The sequence below is a fragment of the Myotis lucifugus genome, unplaced genomic scaffold, assembly GCF_000147115.1.
Source record: "Myotis lucifugus unplaced genomic scaffold, Myoluc2.0 scaffold_373, whole genome shotgun sequence".
NCBI lineage: Eukaryota > Metazoa > Chordata > Mammalia > Chiroptera > Vespertilionidae > Myotis > Myotis lucifugus.
The window spans coordinates 345,776-372,066 of NW_005871421.1; the positions used below are offsets into that span (position 1 = coordinate 345,776).

General features: G+C 53.7%; 2 protein-coding genes across 5 annotated transcripts; both read left to right on the forward strand.

Annotated features, from left to right (window-relative positions):
* DRAP1 (DR1 associated protein 1) lies at positions 1–1,734 on the forward strand. Its single transcript, XM_006101580.2, has 6 exons — positions 1–55; positions 144–237; positions 572–691; positions 804–897; positions 1,088–1,176; positions 1,504–1,734. The coding sequence occupies exons 1-6, from the start codon at positions 1–3 to the stop codon at positions 1,613–1,615; spliced, it is 564 nt and encodes a 187-aa protein (XP_006101642.1). The 3' UTR covers positions 1,616–1,734.
* A 14,154-nt stretch (positions 1,735–15,888) lies between these two features.
* TSGA10IP (testis specific 10 interacting protein) lies at positions 15,889–24,596 on the forward strand. Of its 4 annotated transcripts, XM_006101581.3 has the most exons (8): positions 15,889–16,203; positions 16,901–17,034; positions 17,138–17,811; positions 17,978–18,122; positions 20,556–20,723; positions 23,118–23,217; positions 23,426–23,550; positions 24,445–24,596. In XM_006101581.3, exons 1-8 carry the CDS (start codon positions 16,051–16,053, stop codon positions 24,566–24,568), a joined length of 1,623 nt encoding a protein of 540 aa, XP_006101643.2. In that variant the 5' UTR covers positions 15,889–16,050; the 3' UTR covers positions 24,569–24,596. The 4 variants fall into 4 exon arrangements, with proteins under 4 accessions (XP_006101643.2, XP_023620868.1, XP_023620866.1 ...); XM_023765100.1 differs by having other exon boundaries at positions 15,889–17,034; positions 23,092–23,217; XM_023765098.1 differs by having other exon boundaries at positions 15,889–17,034.
* The last annotated feature ends 1,695 nt before the right edge of the window (positions 24,597–26,291 follow it).

Here is a 26,291-nt window from a genome sequence, read left to right on the forward strand (position 1 = left end):
ATGCAGACGGACGAGGAAATTGGAAAGGTGGCGGCGGCGGTGCCCGTCATCATCTGTATCCTGTCGGGGGCGGCCGGGGCGAGGGCCGTGGGGGCGGGGGGCGGCCTGGGGTGCTCCCGCGGGGTTCTCCTTGACGTTCCGAGCCCGGGCCCTGGAGCTGTTCCTGGAGTCGCTGTTGAAGAAGGCCTGCCAGGTGACCCAGTCCCGGAACGCCAAGACCATGACCACGTCCCACCTGTGAGTGGCCGCGCAGACAGGGGCCTGTGGGCTTCGGTCCCCGGAGCTCACACGCTTAAGAGAGGCTGGGTCCTCGGAGGCCCCAGCCCGCAGGCCCCGGCCCCGGAGGCTGCAGGCGGGAGGCTCCTGGGAGACCAGCGAGGCCGTAGAGGCCGGTGGGTTCGAACTTGGGAAAGGTGGGGTGTTACCGCGAAGGGGCGAGGTCGGCCGGTGGAGATGAAGGTGGAGGTTTTCCGGGCTCCCTTCTTCCGACATCCAGAGCTGCTGACTGCCCCTCGCTGGGAGCCCAGGCAGCCGGGCGCTGCCAGACGCCATCCCCTCCCGCCTCTTCCAGGAAGCAGTGCATTGAGCTGGAGCAGCAGTTTGACTTCTTGAAGGACCTGGTGGCGTCCGTGCCTGACATGCAGGGGGATGGGGAAGACAACCACATGGACGGGGACAAGGGTGCCCGCAGGTGGGGAGCCAGGGCCAAGCGTCCGTCCGGGTGTAGAAGGCCAAGGCCACGGGGGTTGGAGGTGGGTGGGGGCTGGTGAAGGAGCGGGGAGATGGACTGTCCCTTCCCACAGGGGCCGGAAGCCAGGCAACAGCAGCCGGAAGAATGGTGGGATGGGAAGCAAAGGCAAGGACAAGAAGCTATCAGGGACAGACTCGGAGCAGGAGGTAAGGGAGGCCCCCAGCCCTCTGCCCTGCCCCTCCACGCTGGCCGAAGGCCGGGCCCCATCCTCACCTGTGGCTGCTTTGTCCATGGGGGCTGTGAGGTCAGCCTCCCGTCCCTGCCATTTCCCGGGGTCTGGGCTCCAGTGACGGCCCATGCCGTTCTCGTCATTTCTGACCCCTGTCTTGCTCCCAGGACGAGTCCGAGGACACTGACACTGATGGGGAAGAGGAGACACCGCAGGCCCCACCCCAGGCCAGCCGCCCCCCTGCCCACTTTCAGAGGTAAGCAGTGGCCCCAGGAAGACACCAGCAGACTTGTTCCTCCAGGCCTCTGGCCACTTGCTTGTGTTCATGGTGGCAGAGTTGGGGAACGGGAAGGGAGGCACTGAGGAGGGCTTAACGACAGAGACGGTGTCTCAGAACCCCCTTCCCCTGGGCAGGGCAGTGAGTGGGCCTGGGTTGGGGCTGAGGGACCTGTTCTGGGCCCTTCCATTTTCTGGGCTTGGCCCCCCTTTGGTACAGAGGGTGGTGGGCTCCATGCTTCCTGTGTGGGGCTCAGTGGGCACCGGAGAGTAACCTGACCTTCCTCTCCTGCTTTCTGCCCTGCAGCCCCCCAACACCTTTCATGCCCTTCACCTCGACTCTGCCTCTGCCCCCGCCCCCAGCGCCCCCGGGCCCCTCAGGACCTGATGCAGAGGACGAAGAGGATTATGACTCCTAGCACCCTCTGCCCCCAGGCCACACCCCCTTTTAGTTGGTTTTAGTTGTTCTGGGCGGAGGAGAAAAGATAGAGCTGTTCTTAAATTTATTAATAAAAATAAAAGGGAACATCGGTGTTTATCCTAGCCTCTGTGCGGGGCTTTGTGGCCACCTTCCTATCCATCCACCTGACTTCCCCACACTGAGCCGTGGTGGGCTGGGCAGCGGCTGAGTGAAGGGAGGGGCTGGGGGCCTGCATCTGCCGGGTGCGGATATAAGGAAGGTGGGGGGAGTGTGCTGGTCATGCCGAGGGACAACCTGTCTTACACTGTATGACCCTGGGCAGGTTCCTACCTTTCTCTGAGCAGCCTTTTCTTACCTCTCTGATGGAGACCATTCTGCCCATTCTGGGCTACTGCAAAGGGATAGACGGGCTGAGTAATAGGAGCTGTAGAGCTAGGCCTGGTGCCATGAAGGCTGGGGGAAGGGGCGGTGGGAGTAGAGGTAGGTAGGTAGATTGGGGAGGGCCTTGAAGGCCTGTGAGCAGGACAGTGACACAGTCGCTCGGTCTACAGTCAGTTCTACACCCCGAGCTGCAGTGTCCATGGGGCACATGTGCTTTGAGGGAGCCATGGCTCGGTGAGGAGGGCAGGAGGCCTGGGAGCAGTGGGCAGACTTGACGTCTCTGTCAGCAGTGACTCGAGCACCGCTGGTCGCCTGGATTGTGCTGAGAGGGAGGGGACCCTAAGGACTCTCCTGTTTCTTTCTGCAGCCACTCGGGCAGGGGTCTTCTCTAGCTGGGGACACAGGAGGAAGAGCAGGGTTCGACCTGAAGGTCACCAGTTCGGCTCTGGTGAATTGGGGTGCCTGTGAGGCTGCTGAGAGGTGTGGAGTGGTACTGGGTGTGGGCCTAGAGAGTAGGTGACCTCGCTCCATCAAAGGAGACAGGATCCGTTGGTAGTGCCCACCCGTGGGTCTGGGAAGAAGGAGAGGCCAGCTGTGGATCGCAGGACACCTGCAGGCTGCAGGCCAGCCTCTGCCAGAGCTGCCTCGGTGGCTCGTGTGGTGAGGCAGGGAAGCGGGAGGTGAGAAACAGGTGAGCTGAAGCAACTGCTCAGGGCTATGAAGTAGAGCTGAGAGAGCAGTGGCTCAGAGAGAGGAGGAGGGAAGTTTTTGTTTCTGTTTTTAAGATGGTGGAAATGCAGGCTTGCAGTGAGGGAGGGGTGGAGGGACAGGATGGGGGAGAATTAATGGAGTGAGGTGGGGAGTGTCCGAGGGGACCGCGGCCTGACAGGGAGAGAGCGGTTTAGGTAGGAGGATGGCGGTATTGAGTTTTTCCCAGAAGTGTCTGACTTGTGTGAAATGGGAGGCTGCTGGTTGGTGTGGATGGGCCCAGGCCCCTGGAGTATGGGGGCGTGTGGCTTCTGTCTGCCTCTCATCTGCTCGCCCTCTGGGCACAGTGCCCCTGCTTTCTTTTGGGAAACCATTTCTCCTCTATTTAACCTGCGGTGTGTGTAGCAACTTCATGGGCGAAAGTGTCAAGGAGGCGCAGGTGGGGGTGAGATGGCCAGGGGCTCATGGGTTCCGCCTTAGCAGAGTGCTTAGGAGTGGAACCTCTAGAACCAGGCCCCAGGTTCAAATCCTGGCCTCTTCACTTACTAACCTCAAACAAGTTCTGTAGCTTCTCTGTGTTCAGTTTCTTCATCTGTAAAATGGGGCTAGTTGTTACCTTTGTTAGTTACATATACTGTACTATTTATGCTGGTAGAACCTATTAGTTAGGGACAAGGGCTGATGTAACAAAATACAGGCTCAAATGCAGTGGAACTTATTTCGTGTTCATGTAAGGTTCATAGTGGGATTGATCTGATCGGTGGGCGGTACTTCTCCAAGAGGGACTTGAGGGCCCAGGCTCGCTCTGTCTTGTGGCCTCATCATCCTCTACCCATGACGTCCAAGGTCACTGCGGAAGAGGAAAGCTCAGACCCACAGCGGTTTTTCTAGCCCAGGACTGGGAGTGACCCTGTAACCCCTTTCACCTCCCACTGGAATGGTCACACGGTTCTCTCTGGCGGAGGCTAGGAAAGGTGGTCTAGCCAACCTGGGTAACTGACCAGCCAGGTTCTGGTGCAGGACCTCGCGGGCAGCCGGGAAGGGCTTGACTCGTCCTCGGCCAAGTGTTAGGAGTGCAGCCTCAGCAGTCAGAGGACAGGGGCCGGGCAGACAGTGCTCCAGGCTGGGTCTAGCCTCTGAGTGCCTCCTGGGAGTGGGGAAAGATGGCTCTGCCCTGTGGGCACCACTGGCACTGACGGGGCAGCCTGTGACTACCCCATCTGCAGAGCTCCACCTGGGACCTGATGAATGTATTTCTTTATTCTCTGTCATCGAAGAGCCAAGTCCTGTCTGAATGTCTCAGCCTGCCTCGGCTGCACGCCAGAGTGTAAGTGTGACTAGTGTGTGAAATGGGGCAGCTTCTGAGGCCAGTGTGGGAGTCAGGGGCCTTGACCGTCATGTGAAGGGTATCATCCCACCGTCCCTGCCGAGTGGAGAGCCTCCCTCCACAGCCCATCTAAGGATTCATCCAGCAAACGTTTACTGAGCATCAATGCCATCACTCTGCAGGGAAATGAGATGCGGTCTCACACCCAACACTATGAGGTCTGACGCCACCAAGTGCTGCAGAGGAGGTGGCGACTCCCAAACTCAAGCTGTTGGTGGGAATATCAGTTGGTGCGACCACCTTAGGAAACGGTTTCTCATTGAGTCTTAATATACGCTGTCCTGTCATGCAGCAGTCCCCCCGAGGCACACGTCCACCACAAGACACACCAGAATGCTCATAGTCCCCAGTGGAAACCAGCCCGAATGCCCATCAGCAAGAGCACGGGTAAATCAGTGGTAGGATGTTGCTTCACAGACAGCAATAAAGAAGGAGCCAGGCCCTAGCCAGTTTGGCTCTGTGGATAGAGCATCGGCCCTTGGACTGAAGGATCCTGAGTTGGATTCCAGTCAAGGGCACGTACCTGGGTTGCAGGCTCAATCCCCAGCCCTGGTAGGGTGCCTGCGGGAGGCAACCAATCGGTGTCTCTTTCTCACATCAATGTTTCTGTATCCCCCTTCCTTCCACTCTCTCAAAAGAAGTCAATGGGGGTGGGGTGTTAAGGAGGGGGAGCCCTAGCTGGTTTGGCTCAATAGATAAAGTCAGCCTGTGAACGGGTTCAATTCCAGTCAAGGGCACATGTCCCGGTTGCGAGCTCAATCCCCAGTAGGGGGCATGCAGGAGGCAGCAGATCATTGTTTCTCATCATTGATGTTTCTATCTCTCCTCTCTGAAATCAGTAAAAACATATTTTTTTAAAAATCAATGGAAAAATATCCTTGGGTGAGGATTAACAACAAGAACAAAAAAGAACAAACCAGTCTTACAACATCCTGGGTGAATCCTGCAGATGTTATGTTGAGCAAAAGAAGCCAAACACAAGAGTACACACCGTGGAGACCTTGGATGGTCTGTTTCCAGGGTGCCACCTCCCTGGCTGGCTGGCTGCCCTGCTATTACACCTGTCAACAATCCCTTTGCCAAAGTCCTGCCAGAAAAAAAAAAAAGTACACACTGAGACATTGTTCATTTACATGAAATTCAGGGACAGGTGGAACTAATTCATGGGTATAGAAGTCAGTATAATAGTTACTTCAGGCTCTGACAACCAATTGATGTGTTTCACATCAAAATTTCTGTCTTTCCCTCTCTCTTCCACGCTCTCTAAAAATCAATGGAAAAATATCCTCTGGTGAGGACTAAAATAATCTATACTAATAAAAGGGTAATATGCTAATTAGAGCAGACATCTTCCGGACGTCCATCCAGACAAAGCCACAGCGGCTGCAAGGGCCTAGGGCCTAAGCCATCAGTAGGACATCCCCTGATGGCTCCCAGACTGTGAGAGGAGGCAGGCTGGGTTGAGGGACCACTCCCCCCACCCTCAGTGCATGAATTTTCTTGCACCAGGCCTCTAGTAATAATAAATGGTTACTTCCGGATGGGGGTTGACTAGGAGGGGGCACGAGGAGCCTTCTGGAAATGTTCTATACCTTGAACTGAGTGGTGGTTTGATAGAAAGATATATTAAGCTGCACACTTTAGATGCATGCATGTTTATGATACTCTCATAACATTTTTATCTATGGAGACACTTCTAGGTAGCGATGTTCTCAGGGTTTATTTCTGATGGGGGAGGGACACAATAAGGAAGTTAAACAGTGTGTCGGAGGTGATACGTGTCCTGGGGAAAATAAAGCATCATAAGGGAGGAGTGGGGAGTCCCGGGCAAGACAAGTGGCCCCAGCCAGTCTATACAGGGTTTCGGGGAGACTGATAAGGTGAGGTTTAAGGAGAAAACCCCATTAAGGGAGGATGGGAGGGACAGAAAACTGTCTGTGGGGAGAGGGCTCCAGGGAGGGGCATTGAGGGCAAAGGCCTGGAGGGTTTGATGTGATTCTTTCCGGGTTTCCCTCTGGGCTCCCCTGATTCCCACTTCCTCAGGCACCACACAGGGGCCCAACTCCAGCCCTCTTTTGGGCCTGCCTTGGCTGAGGGGTGTCCTGTGGCACTGGCAGCCCCTCAGGGCCCCAGAAGCCACAAGGAAAAAAGGGTGGAGGGGAAGAAGGCAGTAGGGTCCGAGTAGGAGGTACTGAGTAGGAGGTACTCCTCCCCCACACCTGCCCCAGGGGCTGGGGGAGGAGGGGAAGGAGAGTTGAGGGATGGAGTGACCTGGCCTGCCATCCACTGGCCTGGAGGTGTGAGATGGCCTGCTTCAGCACCAGTGTGACCATGTGGCTTCACCACATCAGTCAGGGGGGGCTATTGGTACCCCCTCCCACTGGGTTTCTGGGTAGGGCGAGTGCATTGCCCTCTTCTAGGAGAGCTGTCATCACTCCCCATTTTACTGCGGCTCTGAAAGTGAGATGAGTGGCCTGAGTTTGCTCTTTGGCCCAGAGACGGGCAGGGGCTGTACACAGGTCTGGGGGCAGAGGGGGGTGTCCAGTGTGAGTGTGAGGGGTGGAGCTAACAGACTCCCCTACCTGAGGCACCCCCTCCCATCTGTTCTCAGGTATGTAGGCTTGACCCAGGACATGGGTGGGACCAAGGTCCCACTCTTCTAGGCTGTGAGCTCTGTGGCAGAGGAGTGGCACCTGGGTCATAGGGGCCTGGTCCCTCCTCCTGGGGCACAGCTTCTGGTGAGCGTGTCATGTGGCTCTGGACTCTCTCAGGGGGCTCCTTGTAGCTGGGGAGTGGGGCAGGGCTGTGTGACGCTGACCTTCCATCATCGGAGTGAATTATCTTCATTGTGAAATCACGTCCTTCCTATTTTGTGTGCGTGCACATGTTCAAATAAGATTTCTGCACCCACCCCAGTAATCAGAGAGCTGCAAAGGAAAATACAAGGTCCGCCTAGCCCAGTGGTTCTCAACCTTCCTAATGCCGCGACCCTTTAATACAGTTCCTCATGAACCAAGATGGCGGTGTAAGGTACAGACCTGTGCGTGCTGCCTCCCACAACAACATTGAAAATACCAACTATAAGACAAAACAGCTATCATTCAGAACCATGGGAAAGCTGGCCCAGTGGAAGCTCTACAACTGGAAGGAAAGAAAGAAGCGCATTGAGACTGAGTAGGATGTGCAGAGGCGCCAAGAACGGAGGTACAGAGTCTCGCGCCAGGCGGGCTGCAACTGGATGCGCAGTTTTTTTCAATCGAAAGGGGTTACAAACTCTTGAATCCACTGAGCTTGTTTGGGGCGGGATTCTGAGGTCCCAGACCCCTACGGGGAGAGGCAGGACGGCCTTGTGGAGTCGCGGAGAGGCAATGAGTTGTGGAGACGCCATTGTTGTTTGCTCTGCCCCGGTGATTCCCTGAGACCCTGCCCTACTCAATTTACATCCCCACCCAAGCTGTGCCAGTGGCACAAAAGGAACCACCTGCGCTTTTGCAGCGTAACCCAACAAACTGTAGATTTCAACTCATCGCACCCATAAGGGACACACTCAAGAAGCAGAATCAGGTTCGGAGGAAGCCAGAACCGGACCCGGCTGGGCCGGCAACATGGAACCGCTGTACCAGCAAACTCACAAACAGGTCCACCAGTCTCACATGGGATGCCGGGAGACAGCAGACAAGCAGTCTGTGCACTTAGTAGAAAACGAAATCCAAGCAAGCATACCAGATATTCAGCCAGCAAGAACACCTGGAGATTTGGACCAGCAAGGAGCCGCCCAACAAAAGACAGAATGCCAAACTTCATGTTGACCAGTTAAAGTATGATGTCCAGCACCTACAGACTGCTCTCAGAAACTTCCAGCATTGGTGATATGCAAGGGAGCAGCAGGAGAGACAGCGAGAGGAGCTTCTGTCTCGCACCTTCACCCCCAACGTGGGATGCGGCACCCCCTGTGAGGCTGCGACGGCCCCTGTGAGGCTGAGACGGTCCCTGTGAGGCCGAACACAGGGACACATCGTGGATGGAAATAGCTACATTTTCCATGTGTATGACCCGGCAACAAAAAGCATACACCTATGGATGAGGACAGTGGGGGGGGGAGGGGTAAGGACAGAGGTGGGGTGGGAACTGGGTGGAGGGGAGCTATGGGGCGGGGGAAAGGGGGAACAACTGTAATAATCTGAACAATAAAGTTTTATTTCAAAAAAATAAAAAATAAAAATAAGTGGAAAAAAAATACAGTTCCTCATGTTGTGGTGACCCCCAATTTCATTGTTACAAATTGAACATAATTAAAGCATAGTGATTAATCACGAAAACAATATGTAATTATATATGTGTTTTCCGATGGTCTTAGGTGACCCCTGTGAAAGGGTCGTTCGACCCCCAAAGGGGTCATGACCCACAGGTTGAGAACCGCTGTCCTAGCCGGTGTGCTCAGTGGATAGAGTGTCGGACTGTGGACCAAAGGGTCCCGAGTTCAATTTTGGTCAAGGGCATATACCTCGGTTGCAGGCTTCTCCCCAGCCTGGGCCCTGGTCGGGGCACGTGCAGGAGGCAACCAATCCATGTGTTTCTCTCACATCGATATTTCTCTCTGTCTTTCCCTCTCTCTTCTACTCTCTCTGAAATTCAATGGAAAAATATCCATGGGTGAGGATTAAAAAAAAAAAAAGCAAGTACAACGTCCGACATGACACCCATCAGGTTGGCAAGAATAGGAAGTCAGATAACCCGATGGCTGGTGGGGAGGTGGGAAATGGCGGCGTGGTGTTCATGGGGGAAGGAGGGGAATGTAAACTAGCAGGCATGTTCGAAAGGGCAGGTTCGCAGCCGAGTGTCCCCTGGCAGTTCCACTCCTTGGGAAAACCTCTCCACGTAGGAAGGCGTGTCTTCGGCACGGTTTGAAGTGGCGAAGACTGGGAGGCTGGAGGGGCCCATCACTGGGGAACGCAATGTGGACAAAGCTTAAATGCATAGTGTTGAGTGGAAAACAGAAAAAGGCAGGACAAGATCTTGCACAGCAGCGTTTATGGAAACTACAAACAGAGAACACAATACTCCTGTATATTCTGCCACTTACTCTGTGACCGAAGCTCTGTTTCCTCAGATAAGAAGAGCATCTCCTCCAGGGACAGGTGATTAAATGCGATCTGACACAAAGTGCTCAGCACGGCGCCTGGCACCCGGGAAGCACCGGTCCATGTGCCTCTGTGGCTGACAGACGTGGAAAGCAGTTGGAAGGGCATGTGTTGACCACACAAGAGGAACTGGGAGCAGGAATAGGGTTGGGATGGGCCGAAGGGAAAGCCCATATTAAAGGGAGGGTTTTTGGACCCCGGTGATACATGGAGTGCCCCACACCAAGGAGCATGGATTGCTCAAGTCTGTGCACCCCATGTTTAAAGAGAAAAAAACCCCAAAACATTGCCAATTGTCTTCCAGAATAGGCTAAACCAATTTATCCTCCTAGACCAGCGGTTCTCAACCTGTGGGTCGCGACCCCTTTGGGAGTCGAACGACCCTTTCACAGGGGTCGCCTAAGACCACCGGAAAACACATATATAATTACATATTGTTTTTGCGATTAATCACTATGCTTTAATTATGTTCAATTTGTAACAATGAAATTAGGGGTCACCACAACATGAGGAACTGTATTAAAGGGTCGCAGCGTTAGGAAGGTTGAGAACTGTACCTACACGGTGTCCTATAAGAACAGGTAAATAGTGGCCTGCATAGGGTCATATGTGTTTTCTTGATTCACTCACTCAACAAATATTTCCTGAGCACCTCCTCTGTGCCAGGCGCTGTACTGGGCTCGGGGAGAAGAGCATGGAAGAACTGGTCAACCTGCTCGCACAGGGCTTCCATGCTAGTTGGGGCGGGGGTAACGGGCAGACAGCAAACACATGCACATCCGCTTAATGTCGGGCTATGGAGGAAGAGAAAACGGGTAGGGGACAGGGAAGTTCCAGGAGCAGGGAGGTGGCCAGGGCTCTGGCCATTTGAGTGAGTGAGTGAGTGAGTGAGTGAGTGTGTGTGTGTGTATGTGTGTGTGTGTGTGTGTATATGTGTATGGTGTTGCTCTTGTTTCCAGCCACAGATTCTCTCCCACCTCCTGCCCTGGTGTGTGTAGGGGGGGCGGGGGGGCTGGTTTCACTTTCCCCTGCTCTTAAGTTCTGAGTTTTGTTTCCGCCTTGTGGGTTTCCTGCCTCTGCCCACCGCCTCTGTCTGGAGTCACCTCTCATTTTACAGGAAAGCCCATCAGCTTGGGGGTGGAGGGACTGATGATGCAGTGGGCACCTGGGCCTTCCATTCCTCCTCAGAAGGCTCCACTTCATCACCCATTTGGTCTGATCCCCCAGGGATTCACCTCGCTGCTACACCCAAGGGAACAGAGCACCCACCTGAGTGTGGGTTTTGGGGTGATACTCTTTGAATTTTAATTCTAGCGCACACACACCCCCTCCACCTATCAGCCTGGGACTTTAAACAGATAACCTGACTCTCTGTGCCTCAGTTTCCTTATTATAAATGGACATGATAATAGGGTCTTTGTAAGGGTTACCTGATATTTACAGGGATCTGTTGACCACTGATTTTGTGACAGGATCAGTTCGGCTGTGAATGGACTTAGTCCAGGCCCCCTGTCCTTGACCTTTGGTGGGGGCAGGAGTTCTCACCCTGACCACACACTGGAATCGCTGGGAACTGTGAAGGTGACTGATACCCGAGCCCATCTCCATAGATTCTGAGCTAACTGGCTGGAGGCTCAGGCATTGTACATAAAGCCTCCCAGCCAGGGTTGAGAACCACTCGGCTAGTAGAAACCATAAAACGATTCGGATGGTGCCTTGCTCCGAAGCCTCCAGTAAATGATGCCGCTCTGTCAACACTCGTTCCATCATTTGTTGCCTGAATTATTCCAACAAACTCCTCACTGGCCAGCCTGCCTCTGGCCCTGCTGTGGGGCCAGATCCACCTTTCTAGGCTCAAAGTTAATCTTGTGACTGTCCTTGTCTCCTTGAGTTTGAATCCCCTTGCCCTGTGACCTGAAGTCTTTCACATTGTTGTGCAACCACCACCACCATCATCCATCTCCACAACTTTTCATCACCCCAAACTGAACCTCTGTCCCCATTAAACAGTAACCCCCATTCTTCTCTCCCACAGCCCCTGGCAACCATTGTTCTACTTCCTGTCTCTATGTCTTTGACTATTCCAGGTATCTTAGGTAAGTGGAATCCTAATGTATAAAAAAACAGGGTCCATCATGACCGAAACAACTGGACGGATGACCAAACAGCAGGCTTCGAGGGCTGACAAGGCCAGCAGGGGGTTGAGTGAGGGACGACCAAATGACTGAACAGCAGGCTGTGTGGGGCGACCAGGCCAGCAGGGGGGCAGTCAGGGGTGACCAGGCTGGCAGGGGGGGCAGTTAGGGGCAACCAGGCCAGCAGGGGGGCAGTTAGGGGTGACCAGGCCAGCAGGGGGGGCAGTTGGGGTGACCAGGCCAACAGGGGGGCAGTTAGGAGTGATCAGGCCAGCAGGCAGAGGCAGTTAGGGGTGATCAGGCTGGCAGGGGGGGAAGTTAGGGGCAATCAGGCAGGCAGGCAGGTGAGCAGTTAGGAGCTAGTGGTCCTGGGGGTCCCAGATTGGAGAGGGTGCAGGCTAGGCTGAGGAGACACCCCCCCCACCCCCCCTGCACGAATTTCGTAAACCGGGCCTCTAGTAATATAATATTTATCTTATGTGTCTGGCTCATTTTACTTAGTATAATGTCTTCAAGGTTCATCCATGTTGTAGCATGTGTCATAATTTTCTTTCTTTTTTAAAATGTGTTTTTTATTGATTTCAGAGAGGAAGAGAGAGGGGAGAGAGATAGAAACATCAATGATGAGAGAGAATCATTGATCAGATGCCTCCTGCATGCCCCACACTGGGGATCAAGCTCGTAACTAGGCATGTGCCCTGACTGGGAATCGAACTGTGACCTCCTGGTTCATAGGTTGACAGCTCAACCACTGAGCCAGGCTCGCCAGGCATACTTTTCTTTATTTATAAGGCTGAGAGATATTCTATTAATGTATATAACACATTTTTTAAAAGATTGATTATTTTAGGGAGAGGGACAATGCCTAAGAACCGAGCCACACTGGCCGGGGCAGTGGTGGTTCTCTTGGCAGGCTTCTTGTCCAGCTTGTGGGGTTTCACCCTGTGCCTGCACAGATGATTTTCCCCCCAGAGTTCAGGGGGGCTCCTCTGCAGCATTTGAGCGCTTTCTCTGGGTAGGTTCCTCCTCTTAGATAGTCTACCCCACAAATTCTAGCTGCCCCTTTCCTGGCACTGCCTGCAGCCAACGTTCCTATCAGAAAGAAAGAAGCAGACAGAGAGAAATGGCGATAAAACGAGGAAGACTAAGAGACACACACACACACACACACACACACACACACACGGAGCACAGGACTCAAGTTCCTCCATCCAGGCAAAAGTGAGGTCAGTGACACCCACGGGGAGGGCCGCAGGAAGGGGGACGCCAGCCCCCCTTTAAGACAGCCATGGGGGTCCATAAGCCTAGGGACCCCACATCATCCCCACCATGGGGGCATCTCACACTGGACTGTCCTGCGACCCTGACAGCCCTGCCTGTGGGCATTGAACTCAGGGAAAGAGCTGTGTTAAGCCCCTGGAACCCCATTCATTCTGGGAGCACTGTCCTGCCCCCACCAGAGTCACTTACAGGTCCCCAGCCCTGAGGGCCAGATTTCTGCCTCATTCACAGGGCACGCCTTTCCTTGAGGACAGGGACCTTCTTGCTGCCATCCACAGTCCGGACACAGGAAGCTGTGGCCTTTTCGTCTTCTTTTGACCCTCCTCCGCGTTCAGGTGGCCCCCCTGCCTTATCCACTTGACCACTTCCCGCTGTTCACCTGGCCCTTGTTCACTGGACCACTTGAGTCTGGTCACCTGGACCCTCCCCCTTGTTCCCGAAACCCCACCCCCTTTTTCACCTGACCACTGAGCCACATTGGCCGGGCTGCTTTGCTCTTCACGCAGAGGAGTGGACTTCCCAATCCTTGGAAGTTGAGTTAAGTGCCTAACACCCACAGGCTGCCTCCTACCTAGCAAGGAGGGCAGCAAGAAGGGGGACGCCAGCCCCCCTTTAGGACTGCCATGGGGGCCCATGAGCCTAGGGACCCCACATGGTCCTCACCATGGGGACATCTGGACTGTCCTGCGACCCTGACAGCCCTGCCTGTGGGCATTGAAATCAGGGAAAGAGCTGTGTTAAGCCCCTGGAACCCCGTTCCATTCTGGGAGCACTGTCCTGCCCGCTCCAGAGTCACTTACTGGTCACTGGATTCGGAGGGCCAGCTTTGTGCCTCATTCACAGAGATTGCACTTCCTTAAGGACAGACATCCCTGACCTTTTATGATTGAGTAAGGTAAGCCAGCTATTTATTTTATATCATTTTTGGCTTAATTTAGTACTGTCAATTGCTAACTAAAACGGATCTGACTAGTACAAGCCATTTTCTTATATTTGCTGAATGAGTGGAATTAACTTGTATACCTGCCTTTTTCGCAATGCAGCTAAGATTGCTTCCTATGAGAGCAGGAAGATAAAATAAAAATAGAAATGGAAACTCAAGAATATGAAAATATAATTTTAAAAAATGAAAATGCTCTATTAATTCAATATCAAATTTGGCTCCGAGCTTCTTGGCAGCCAAAGCAAAAAATGTGAGACATAGTAACTTAGCTTCCCCTTCCCGCCTCCAGAAAACACAAAGCCTATTCTGTATGTTCCTCCAGCGAAAGAAAATTTCCCCTAGACTTTAGCTAATTTTTTCCTAAACTTTTCCTTTTAGCTCCAAAGGGGAAGTTTCAGACGGGGCTCTGTGAGCAGGTGCTGGGCGATGTGGCGGAGGCACCAGAGTCTGCAAGGAGCCTCCTGTGTTTGATCCTTGGAATATGGGCCCAGGAACAAGTACATTTGCCAAATTTAGTTGTTAACTGTCGACCTTGCCTTGACCTCTCAGTAGCTCTTATCATAGTTGGCCGCTCCCCTGTCTTTGCAACACTGTCTTCACTTGCCTGGCAGCCCTCACTCTCCTGGCTCACTTCTTCCCCACTGGCCTCTGTCTGGTCTCCCTGGCTGTGTCTCCCTGACCTCTAAGTGGTGGCAGGCCCAGGCCCAGGCCCAGGCCCAGACCTCTCCCCTTTTCCCCTCTCTCTTCCTATCCTGGCCCAAGTCCTACAGACCCTTTCCTGGACGACAGTCCCTCTTTCCACCCTGGCCCTCCAGTTTAATCTCTACACAGCAGCCAGAGGGATCTTTTAAAAACATAATTCATGCCCAGCAGGTGTGGCTCAGTGGTTGAGTATTGATCTATGAACGAGGAAGTCATGGCTCGATTCCCATTCAGGGCACATGTCCAGGTTGCGGGCACGAATCTCAGTGTAGGCATGCAGGAGGCAGCTGATCAATGATTCTCTCTCATCATTGATGTTTCTATCTCTCTCTCTCTCTTCCTACCTTTCTGAAATCAATTAAAAAATATATTTTTAAAAGGTATATTGCTGTCCTGGCCGGGTGGCTCAGTTGGTTGGAGCATCATCCCGTAAACCAAAAGGATTGCAGATTCGATTCCTGGTTAGGGCACATACCTAGGTTGTGGGTTTGATATTTCTCTTCTCTCTCTCTCTCTCTCAAATCAATAAACATATCTTTGGGTGAGAATTTTAAAAAGTTATGTTGCTTAGAGCCAGCAAATTTGCTTATAGAAACTTAGGTTTCAGAAATGCCCAATGTGCAACAGCTCATTTACAAGGTTGTCACTGTGGCCACGTCTGTAGCAGTGAAGCTGGCGGAAGCCGTGAGCATATTTGACGGTAGGGGATGGGTTTAGTACATTATGCTGGTCAGACTATAACACTCAGTGATGGTGGCTCTGCATGTATGGCATGGAAGGCTGGGCAGAACATACTATTAAGCAGAACAAGTATGATCTCGTTTTTGTAGAGAAATTATATACAGTCATGTGTCGCGTAACGACGGGGATATGTTCCAAGAAATACTTCATTAGGTGGTTTCTGTCATCGTCGGAACATCCTAGGGTGCTTACACAAACGCAGGTGGCCTAGTCCCTACACACTTAGGCTATGTAGCGCTTCCTGCTCCTAGTTGCAAGCCTGTACAGCACATCACTGTGCAAAACAGCATGAGATTAAATAAACACCAGAGAGATTGATGCTGCGGTCATAGAGCTGATGACAGGCCGCCAGGGCCTCGGGTTGGCACCCCGTTCCCATGCTGCTGGTGGCAGCGCGCCGCCAGGTGTCCTACGGGGATTTACCATGTCAAGGCTTTTCGGTGCTGCTTGGAAGCTTGAGGCAGGATTGAAATGGTCTAACGCCCGCAGAGCTTTCTCTGGGCTCCGGTGTGCCTGCTGTCTCGCTCCCGGACTCGGCATTCAGCTTCCTGGCCTTTCCCGCCCTGTCAGGGCCTGGGAGGGCAAGTGGTTGGACAAGACCTTGTGAGAATTCAGTTTGGCTCCCACAGGGCCTCAGCCAGGGCTGGGGAGCAGCCCCGGAGGCAGGCAGAGGGAGAGGGCCCGCCTCTGGTGTCCCCTGGCCGTCTTCACAGAGTGCGAGGGCCCTTCCAGACGGCTGAGTGCTGAGGCCCAGTGTACAGATAGATGGGGAAACACAGGCCAAGCAAAGGCAGGGGGCTCACACCAGGTCCCCGGGAGGCCTGTAGAGGCAGGAGCAGAGGCAGGACTGGCCCGGGGTTTCTGGGCTCCTAGGCTTGGACTATTCCTCAGCATCCTGCTGAGCTCTTCCCTCTAGTAGGGAGTTAGCCTCACATACGGGCTGACCCTTCCTGGAGACTGGCTGAGGACTGGTTGCCATAGAGATGGTGGAGAGGACAGTTCCAAGGCTGGCAGATGGGGGTGGGGGTGGGGCAGGACACCAATATGCTAAACACCCACCAACAGTTGGTCAGGACCAGGAGAGCAGGGCAGGACCACAGGCTCCAGGCTCCAGGGATGGGCACAGGGCTGCTGGAGCTTCTGTCAGGCATCGACCAGGCTGAGCAGGTGAGGGAGGCCCCATGGGGGACTTCCAACTGCCCAGGGGCAGCCTGGCTATCGGGGCCAGGGGAGGCCAGGGTTGAGGGAGGCCCTTGAGAAGCCATGGGACTGAGCTGAGGCCTAGGTGAGAGTCAGGGAGGCTCGAGGGAGGAAGGGGCTATGGGGAGGCTTATAAGGATGGGGGTGAAGACGAGGAGGATGCCAGGAGATGACTCCCAGGCTCCCAGGCTCCCAATGGAGCGATTTAGGGAACACTGTGGGAGGAGCAGGACTTTGGGAGAGATAATGAGTTTCTTCCATCTTGGCTTGGCAAGTCCAGGGCCCTATGGGGCAGCCAGAAGAGCGGTCCAGGACCCCGAGGCAGCATAGTGCAATGGTGACAAACTACGCTCTGGGGACAGACTCAACATGTTCAGGTCCTGGCTCCATTGACTGGCCGTGTGACCTTAGTCAAATGATTTTACCTCTCGGACCTTCAGTGTTCTCATCTGCATGATGGGTGTAATAGTGAGGACCTACCTCACAGGATGCTTGGGAAGGTTAAAGTCCGAGCCTCTCCTGAGTTGTTGCTATTTTAATATTATGAATTGAGGTCGCTGTCAGTCAGTTTTAGGGGCCAGCCAAAGTGCAGAGAAGTGGAGGGCCCCCTGGTGGAGGTGTGATGTGGTCTAGGACCTGGGCCTTCTCTCCTGTCTTCGCCCAGGGGAGGCTTGGGAGCGGTAATAGTGTGATTCGGAGTCAGCGGCAGAGAGCTCAGAGCGGAGGGCAGACGGCAAAGAAGAACCGGAGGCCCCGAAGCTGGAACAAGAAAGGGCATGGCTCTGCTGAGGCTGAGGAGTAAGCAGCTGTGGGAAGGGCCGGGAGGGGTGCTGGGTGTCAGGCCCCGTTGGGGGTCAGTGTCCTGACCCTGACCTCTGCCCCCTGCCCTCTCCCTCCTCAGTGTTGTTCTCTCTTCTCCTCGGAAACCCTCCTTCCCTTTCCAATGGGCCTGGGAGAGCTACACCACAGATGGCCAGGCTCCACTTCGGCCTGGCTCCCTCTCCGCCCCAGCGGCCCCCCAGCACAAGTTCAGCCGTAAGGGCACTGACAGCTGTCTAGAGGCCCATGACTTATGCTGGAAGATGAAGGTGCAACACCTGGAGAGGAGACAGCAGCTCGAGGCCTGGGACGTCTCCATCCCTTCTGGCCAAGGGGAGGGCCGAGAGCTGGAGCTGCCCAGTGAGTGTGGCCTCCAGACACCCTGCAAGAAGTCAGGATCAGGATCGGAGTCTGAGGAGGCTGCTGAGGAGGCTGAGAGGGGTCTGAGCTCTGGGGAACTGCCCCAGTCTCCCAGGAGGAGGTCGATTTTGGAGGAAGAATGGTTTGCAGAGGAGGCTGAGGAGGAGGAGGAGGAGGGGCACAAGGCCCCCCGCAGACGGAGGGCAGGTTCTCGGAGAAAGGGGTGGAATTCCTGCGCAGAGGCCTCCGAGGAGAGTGAACTGCAGGGCCAAGGGAGCCATCCCAGTTCCAATGACCCCCAAGGACCACAGAGGAGGAAGGCAAGGGCCACGGAGCTGGAAGGGATGTGGGACCTGGAGAAGATGAAGAAGCAGATAGAGCAAAACTTGGACCGTGGTGAGTGTGGGGCTCAACACCTGGGTTCCCGAGGAAGTTGCACAGGGGGAGAGAGGTGGGGAGCCGGCGGCCTGGGCCAGGAGTTCCGACAGGGCTGGCCTGTGCCCCAGGTGCTAGGTGGGATTGCCCATTGGGCCAGGAGAGGTAACTTCTCCCACTGGGATAGGCCTCAAAAAGCATCCCTGGAAGGCTTGGCGGATTGCTATCCAAAACTGCAACAGGAGTGGGAAGGCCCAGGCCTTGGGAGAAGATGAGACACCGTTTGCCAACTTCCCCACCCGTACCGTCCACAAACGGCAGGAGGCCACCAGGTAAGGTGGGAGGAGTGTGGGGGCCGAGGGCAGGGAGTAGAAAAAGAGCCCATTCTCCAAGAGATACTTAACCATTCATCCTCTCATTCATTCCTCCATTTATCCAATCATCTATTGATCCATCAATCCATCCATCTCTGTCTGCTTGGCCCAGCGGTTCTCAACCTGTGGGTCACGACCCCTTTGGCGGTCGAACGACCCTTTCACAGGGGTCGCCTAAGACCATCCTGCATATCAGATATTTACCTTACGATTCATAACAGTAGCAACATTACAATTATGAAGTAGCAACGAAAATAATTTTATGGTTGGGTCACAACATGAGGAACTGTATTTAAAGGGCCAGAAGATTGAGAACCACTGGCTTGGCCAATGGTCTATTGACACAACCAACTTTTCATTCACTTCCAATCTTCTATCCATCAATAATCAATTAATTAATTTATTTTTATTTTAAAAATATTTTTACTCTTTAAAAAAATATATAATTTTGATTTCAGAGAGGAAGGGAGAGGGAGAGAGAGATAGAAACATCAATGATGAGAGAGAATCACTGATCAGCTGCCTCCTGCATGCCCCACATTGGGGATTGAGCCTGCAACCTGGGCTTGCGCCCTGACAAGGAATCAAACTGTGACCTTCCTGGTTCATAGGTCAATGCTCAACCACTGAGCCACACTGGGTGGGCCATCAATAATTTATAAACTGAGTGATTAATGCAACACATATTGAGTATATACTCATGTGTCCTTAGGATATAAAGATAAAAAAACTTGCCCTAACTGGTTTGGCTCAGCGGATAGAGCGTCGGCCTGTGGACTGAAGGGCATGTACCTTGGTTGCAGGCACATCCCCAGGAGTGGGTGTGCAGGAGGCAGCTGATCAATGTTTCTCTCTCATTGATGTTTCTAACTCTCTATCCCTCTCCCCTCCTCTCTGTAAAAAATCAATAAAATATATTTAAAAAAAAAAGATAAAAAAACTTGGTTCTAACCTAAGAAGCTCAAGGTCTGCTGGAAAAGGAGACAGATGGGCAAAGCAACAATAACGGCAGTAGAGTTAGACAACTGCTGTACTTGGGGCTGAAGAAGAGATAATGGGAGGAGATGGGAAGACTGGGTGGGGATGGAGGGCTGTTGGCATCGTCTAGGTGAGGGATGGTAAGGGCCTGAACCAGGTGGCCATGGGAATGGAGAGCAGGGGTCCATTTGGAGGCTGGCTCAGTGGGTCTTAGTGACCAGCTCGAAGCGGTAGGTGAGAATCCTTTCAGCATTCTGAGAGTACCCCTCAGTTCTTACCCTGTCACCTCCTGCTCGAGGTCCTTCCACGCCTCCCTGTGCCCTTGGGACCAAGCCCAGGTTCCTTGCTAAGGAGGCTCCTGTCTCCCACGCCAGCTGGTCAGAGTGGCCGGAACGCTCATGCTCCCCCTCCTTCCTCAGCCGTCCAGCTAACTCAGAGGCATCTTTCAACTCTCAAGTCAAGGGCCACCTCAGGAAGTTCTGCTCTGTGCTCGCCGCCATCATAGCTTTTGCCACACCACACTGCCGTGTCTGTCCCTGCGCACAGACTGAGGGCAGGTGCCAGATCTTATTGATCACGGCCTCTCCGGTTCCCTACACAGGACCCGCACATATCGGTGCTCAATAAATATGTGCTAATTGAGTAACTGCATCTCCCCCTTTGTCTATCTGTCCATGATTCAATTATGTATTGATTCACTACTATTGAGTTTTTGTCCATGTTAGGCACTATTCTAGCTGCCAGGGATACCTTGTTGATGAATGTATCAAAATAGACAAGAAACTGCACTCATGAGGCTTACATTCTACTTGGGAAGAGGATAATTAATAAAGAAATGAACAAGGTGACCCTGACCAGTGTGGCTTGGTTGGTTGGGCATCGTCCTATGCACTGAAAGGTTGCCTGTCAGGGCACATGCCCAGGTTGCAGGCTCGAATCCCAGTAGGGGGCATGCAGGAGGCAGCTGGTTGATGTTGCTCTCCCGTTCATGTTTCTCTCCCTCTCTCTCTAAAAATCAATTTTTAAAATCTTTAAAAAATAAAAAAAACAAGGTGTATAGCTAGAACTGGAAAATATCTGAGAGGTAGGTGAGGTGGTCAGGGAGTCTTTTTTTCCCTGATATCTGAGCAAATACCTGACTGATGAGATGGCCGTGAGACCTGGGGGAAGAATGTTCCAGGTCGATCTAGGTACTGTCTATTCAACCATCCACACCATTCATCTATCCCTCCATACATCCATTATCACATCACCATTTTGTTTCTTTTTTCTCTCCATTCATCCACCTGCCTGTCCTTCAAGTCAAAATGCGTTCACTTAGCCCTATCTTCCCCTTCCTGGCCCCTGACCCTCTATGAGCCTCCTGTTCCCCACAGACTCCTCCCATCCTCTTCCTCCCTCTCCCCCACTAAGAAGCATGCTGCAGGCCTGGGAGCGGCGGCAGCAGGAGGAGCAGCAGCAGGCTGAGCAGCGGAAGACCCGGGAGCAGCAGGTACAGCAGCAGGTGGCCCGCTGCCTGGCAACCTATGCACCCAGGAGTCAAGGGCTGGGGGCTGCCCAACGCAAGCTGGAGGAGCTGAGGTAGGAAGCTGGGCTGTGGAGGGCCTGGTGGGGACAGGGCAGAGGCAGTGCTGGGTCAGACAGAAGGACCCAGCAGACCCAGCCCTCACCTCTCCTCCTGGCTGAGCCTGCACTGCCATCCTCCAGCCGGCAGGCCGCTTTGTGTGCCGTATAGATAAAGACCATGAGGCTCAGGAGGAAGGGCTGGGCCAAGGTCATCCAATAAATAACAATCTCTGAAGCTGTCAAATGCTCAGGTTAAATATTCCACGTGCTTCATCACACTTTCAAATCTTGTTTTTCCAATTTCACAAGCCAGGCATGCTTACTATAAAAATTCAGATGTTACCAAAATAGCTGATGTAGAATGTGAACAGCACTTATGCCTCCCCCCCCACCCCCCACTCCCAGAGACAGCCATTGCTCGTGGGCCAGTGAGTTGATTCTCTTCCTATATTCTGACCATTTAAAAAACCAATCCACAGCCTGGCTAGCATGGCTCAGTGGTTAAGCATCAACCTATGAACCAGGAGGTCATGGTTTGATTCCTGGTCAGGGCACATGCCTGGGTTTTGGGCTCCATTCCCAGTAGGGGGCGTGCAAGAGGCAGTCAGTCAATGATTTTTCTCTCATCATTGATGTTTCTATCTATCTCTCCCTCTCCCTTCCTCTCTGAAATCAATAAAAATATAATAATAAGAAAAACCAACCCACAAATGCATACTTAAAGGAAAATCACTGTTAGACTCATAATAGGCCCATGAGGTAGGTATTATCACCATTCCCATGATTTTACATATGAGGAAGCTGAGGCTCAGAGAGCTCACATCATTTTCTGAGCTGCGAAGCTGGGATTCCAATCCAGGCAGCCAGTTAGCCACCCTGCGATACTGCCTGGGAGGCTCGGTACCCAGCATCATCCCCCAAAGCCTAACCTAGTGACAGGTGACACTGCTCACAGATGCCATTGCCATTGCGTGCCCACTGGGTGCAGCTGGCACAGGGCAGCCCTTTCCATGCCTCGTCTCCTTTCATCCTGGGAGATGTCTTCTTGCCAGACCTTAAGTTCATTGTTGTTTTTTTTTCCACGGCAGGAAGCATAAGTTTTCAAACCCCAAGGGGCAGATGTCAGTGAGAGGAGTATTTCAAACACGCAGCCTTCATTTCCTACTTGGGAGTAGTGTTTCCGTGAGGTCTCGCAGCTCACAGCCTCTGAACTTTCCTCTGAGCTGCACGGGAGACTGCCCTGCTCAGGAGGCGGGCACAAACGGTTGCCCTGTGGTGGGGAGGTGATGTGCCTTCCTTGCATCCAGTGATGATGGACACAACTGACATCCACTGACACGCTTCCTTTTCACTCGGGAGGGGGGAAATAGCTTAGAGAGCCAAGCAGGAAAATGTACATGGCATCGCGGGCAAGGCGGAGACTGAAGGCCAGCTCCTGTCCCTGCCCCAGCCCCTTGCAACGGCTGTAAATCCCCCTTGAATGGCGACGACTCCTTTTTGCAGTAACTGCTGTCCCTGCCATGGGTTTTCAAGTCCATCTCTTTTTCTTGAATGGAAGATTCTCTCCCTGGCTCACAGACAAGGGTCCAGGCCCAGCAGACGTGCCGGAGGGCCCAGCATGGGCTGGAGTCTTCTCCCTCCGTACTGTCTGGGTGCTGCCACCACATCCCCTGCCTCTCTCAGGTGCCCCACAGAAGGATGCCGGGACCTGTGTGCGCGGCGGCCAGAGGACCCCTCCTGCTGCCGGGAGGCTGGCTAGTTGAGCAGACACATTTCTCACGAGTGCACAAACTGGGTTTTGTACCCGGATTTGTGCTTCTCCAGTGGAACCTTGATTTTTCTGGAATGTGCTTTATTTGCAACATCGTTGTTAGTTACTCCGTCCCGTTTTCTAAGCTGTCTGCTTATAAGAACCACAGCAGATGCTGGCAAGCTGGTCCCACCGCTGCTATAGCAGAGAAAGGAGCCCAGAGCCCAGCACCACGCCCACAGCCACAGCTTCCTCCTCACGGGGCGGTGTGAGAAGTGCAGCCTGTGGACTCAGGGCAGGGACAGGCTGTGCGAGCAGCCACCCAGTTGCTCAGAAGCCACCACTGGCCCCTCTCCCTTGGGAGTAGCTGGGAGCACTAGCGAGCCCTGGCTGCACAGCCTGGAGACACAGTGTCTCATGTCCCAGCTGTGCAGCCTTGGACAAGTCCCTCAACCCTCCTGAGCCTCAGGCGAGTCCTGGGTAAAATGGGACAAATACTAATTCCTACCCCACTGACCTCGGGAGGAAGCCAGGGCGAGGAGGGGAGTGGAATGGCTCTGTAAAGGGAAGGGCACACAGTCCTTAGTGAAGACGAGCAGCTCACAAGTGGGGATGGGCTGTGTCCATGGTTAGCTGCCCACAGGCCCGTCTCCCCACAGGCGCCAGGAGCGGCAGCGCTTTGCCGAGTACCAGGCCGAGCTGCAGGGCATCCAGCACAGGGTGCAGGCCCGGCCCTTCCTGTTCCAGCAGGCCATGCAGGTGAGAGCTAGCGCCCGGGCAAGCAGGCGGCCTCCCCGAGAACACGCCTTTCCACCGGCTGAGTGGGTAGGGAGGCGAGGTGGGGGTGGGCCCCTTAGATGGCACCCCAGGCTGCTGCCCATCTGGAAGCCCTGGGACCCCCTCAGAAATCAGAGCCCCACTTGTTCTCGGGGCCCTGGTGCACAGTGGACTCCCTCTCTCTCCGCAGACCAATGCCCGGCTCACGGCGACCCGGCGCTTCTCCCAGGTGCTGTCGGCACTGGGGCTGGATGAGGAACAGCTGCTGGCTGAGGCTAGGAAGGGGGATGCCAAGGGCACTTCCAGGAGACCCAGGTGAGGCCATCTAGCTGGCCACGAAACTGGCCCTGCCCAGATGTGAGGACGGGGTGCATACCAGCACGCTGGGCCCCGCAGGGTCTCCTCAGCCCCCTTCACCTTGTGCTGGAGGTCTGGGAGAGGTTGCGGGAACTCTGTGGGCAGCCACAGTGACCCGCCCTGAATCTAAGCTTCAGTCCTGCCCTGCCCGCCCTCCATGACCTGGGACCCTCGCAGTCAGCAGGTACGTCCAGGCTCTGTCCCCCATGCCCCCGAGGAAGGTGAGGCCAGGGTTATCCCCCCACTTCTCAACAGGAAACTAAAGCCTGAGGGCAGGGTCTTCCCCAGGGACACAGGAGTGAATAAGCAGCAGAGCCCGTCTGGGAATCTGCGCCCACCTGAAGGCACACGCCAGGCCTCCATTGTGGGCTGGTGCCCGGCCAGGCTTCCCACGTGTAGTCCCTTAACCCTTAGAGCAGTGGTTCTCAACCTTCTGGCCCTTTAAATACAGTTCCTCACATTGTGACCCAACCATAAAATTATTTTCGTTGCTACTTCATAACTGTAATGTTGCTACTGTTATGAATTGTAATGTAAATATCTGATATGCAGGATGGTCTTAGGTGACCCCTGTGAAAGGGTCGTTCGACCGCCAAAGGGGTCGCGACCCACGGGTTGAGAACCGCTGCCTTAGAGCAACCTGAGCAGAGCAGGACTTACAGACCTAGTTCACAGAAGGGAGCGGAGGCTCAAAGAAAGTCCTTCCTCAGGGTCACACAGCATAGGAGCCAGATTTGAACCCGTATCATCAGTGACAATGGCCTTTCCCTTCCTACAGCCCAAGGTGGCCTCGGGTGTAGGGTTGGGGGGCTACAGGGTCTAGTGGCCTCTATCTTTGTCTTTGTCTTTAAGGAGCCAACGACCAATAGGGGAGAGAATGGAGCACTCTTCTCAGAGCCCCCCCGAGACAGGAACCACTGGCAGCCAGCCTGTGAGGCGCTTGACCCAAGCCTGGACTGGGGATCCAGTCCCTTAGATAAAAATTAAAGGCTTTATGGAAAATACACTGTGGGATTTCCTTTTTCTTAAAAAAAATGTTTCTATTGATTTTTAGAGAGGGAGGGAGAGGAAGAAGGGAGGGACAGAACATCGATGTGAGAGTAACATCGATAGGCTGCCTCCTGCACGCCTGCCCCCAACTGGGGACCGTGTCCACAACCCAGGCATGTGCCCTGACCAGGAATACCAGGAATCAAATCAACGACCTCTTGGTGCATGGGTTGACACTCAACCACTGAGCCACACTGGCCAGGCCAGTGTGGGATTTCTGGTGGTGGAAGGAAGAGACTGCAGTTGGGAGTAGGAGATGGCAGGTGGACAGGTAGCAGGTTTAGCTTGTCGGCCCAACCACGCGCCACCGCCCCTCCCCCTGACTGTCCCAGCCACCAGCACCCAGCCACACAGCCTTGTGTGTGCTCCGGAGGAGTGGGGCATCTCACAGAGCAACAGCTGTGACCCCCACTCCTAGTTTCCAGCATGTATGCTGGGTCCTAGAAATTCAAGAATGAATAGGACAGGATGGCCTCTACCTTTGAGAAATCCCAGTCCCCTGGGGGAGTAGGGCGGACCTTTAAAGGGCACGCACATCACACCATAGCAGATGGACCACATAGGGGCCACCAGATGGAGCAACTGGGGTGAGGGTCTGGAGGGATTGTGTGAACTGGGCTTTTAAGTAACTTCAAGTTATAGCCCCTCTCCTCAAGGAAAAAAAAAAGCTCACACACACAATTGTCCCGAATTTTACACCCAATTTCAGGGGGTTCACAGACACACAGCTCCTCGGCAGCTCCTTAGCAGTTCACAGGTTGAAAACCCAACCCAGAGAACGTGGGAAGGCAGCATGTGCTGACAGTACTGGTTGGAGGGACTCGGAGGCTGGGCTGTGGAACTTGGGGTCTCAAGGACAGCATGCTGGTGAAACAGTTTTTTAGGGGTAAAATAAGACAGGTTTAGGAAATTTTAGAAATTAAGGGTACCATGGAAGGGAGCACAGGGCTGCAAAGCTGCAGAAGGTGTATTTCCATAGAATAGGGAAGCTGAAAAGCTGCAACAGGTACATTTCCATAGAATGAGGGAGCTGGGAACAGCAAAAGGCCTATATTTACAAAATAAAGAGAAGGAAGCCCTTCATCCAGGAGAAGAAGAAAGCCCAAAGGGAATAGGAAAACAATAAGGAAGGAGGGGGGAGAACCTCATGTGTCCCATGTGAGGTTGGACCTTTGAGCCCAGGAGTTACTATAGTAACCAGTCTAAGGCAGTGGTCGGCAAACTTATTACTCAACATAGCCAAATATCAACAGTACAATGATTGAAATTTCTTTGAGAGCCAAATTTTTTAAACTTAAACTATATAGGTAGGCACATTGTTATTAACTTAATTAGGGTACTCCTAAGGCTTAGGAAGAGCCACACTCAAGGGGCCAAAGAGCCGCATGTGGCTCGAGAGCTGCAGTTTGCTGACCACGGTAAGGGAATAGTGACCAATCAGAGGGGATGTCAAGGCACCAGGATCTGCAGCCTTTATAAGCCATAGGGAAAAAGAACCCATCGGGACCCTTTCTCCCTCCCCATTGGGAGTCAATTCTGTGGGACTCTTTCCCTCTCCCCACATGGGAGTCTGTACTTACCTATATATATAAAAGCCTAAGCGACCTAACGACCGAATGACTGGTCGACCAGTTGCTATGATGTACACT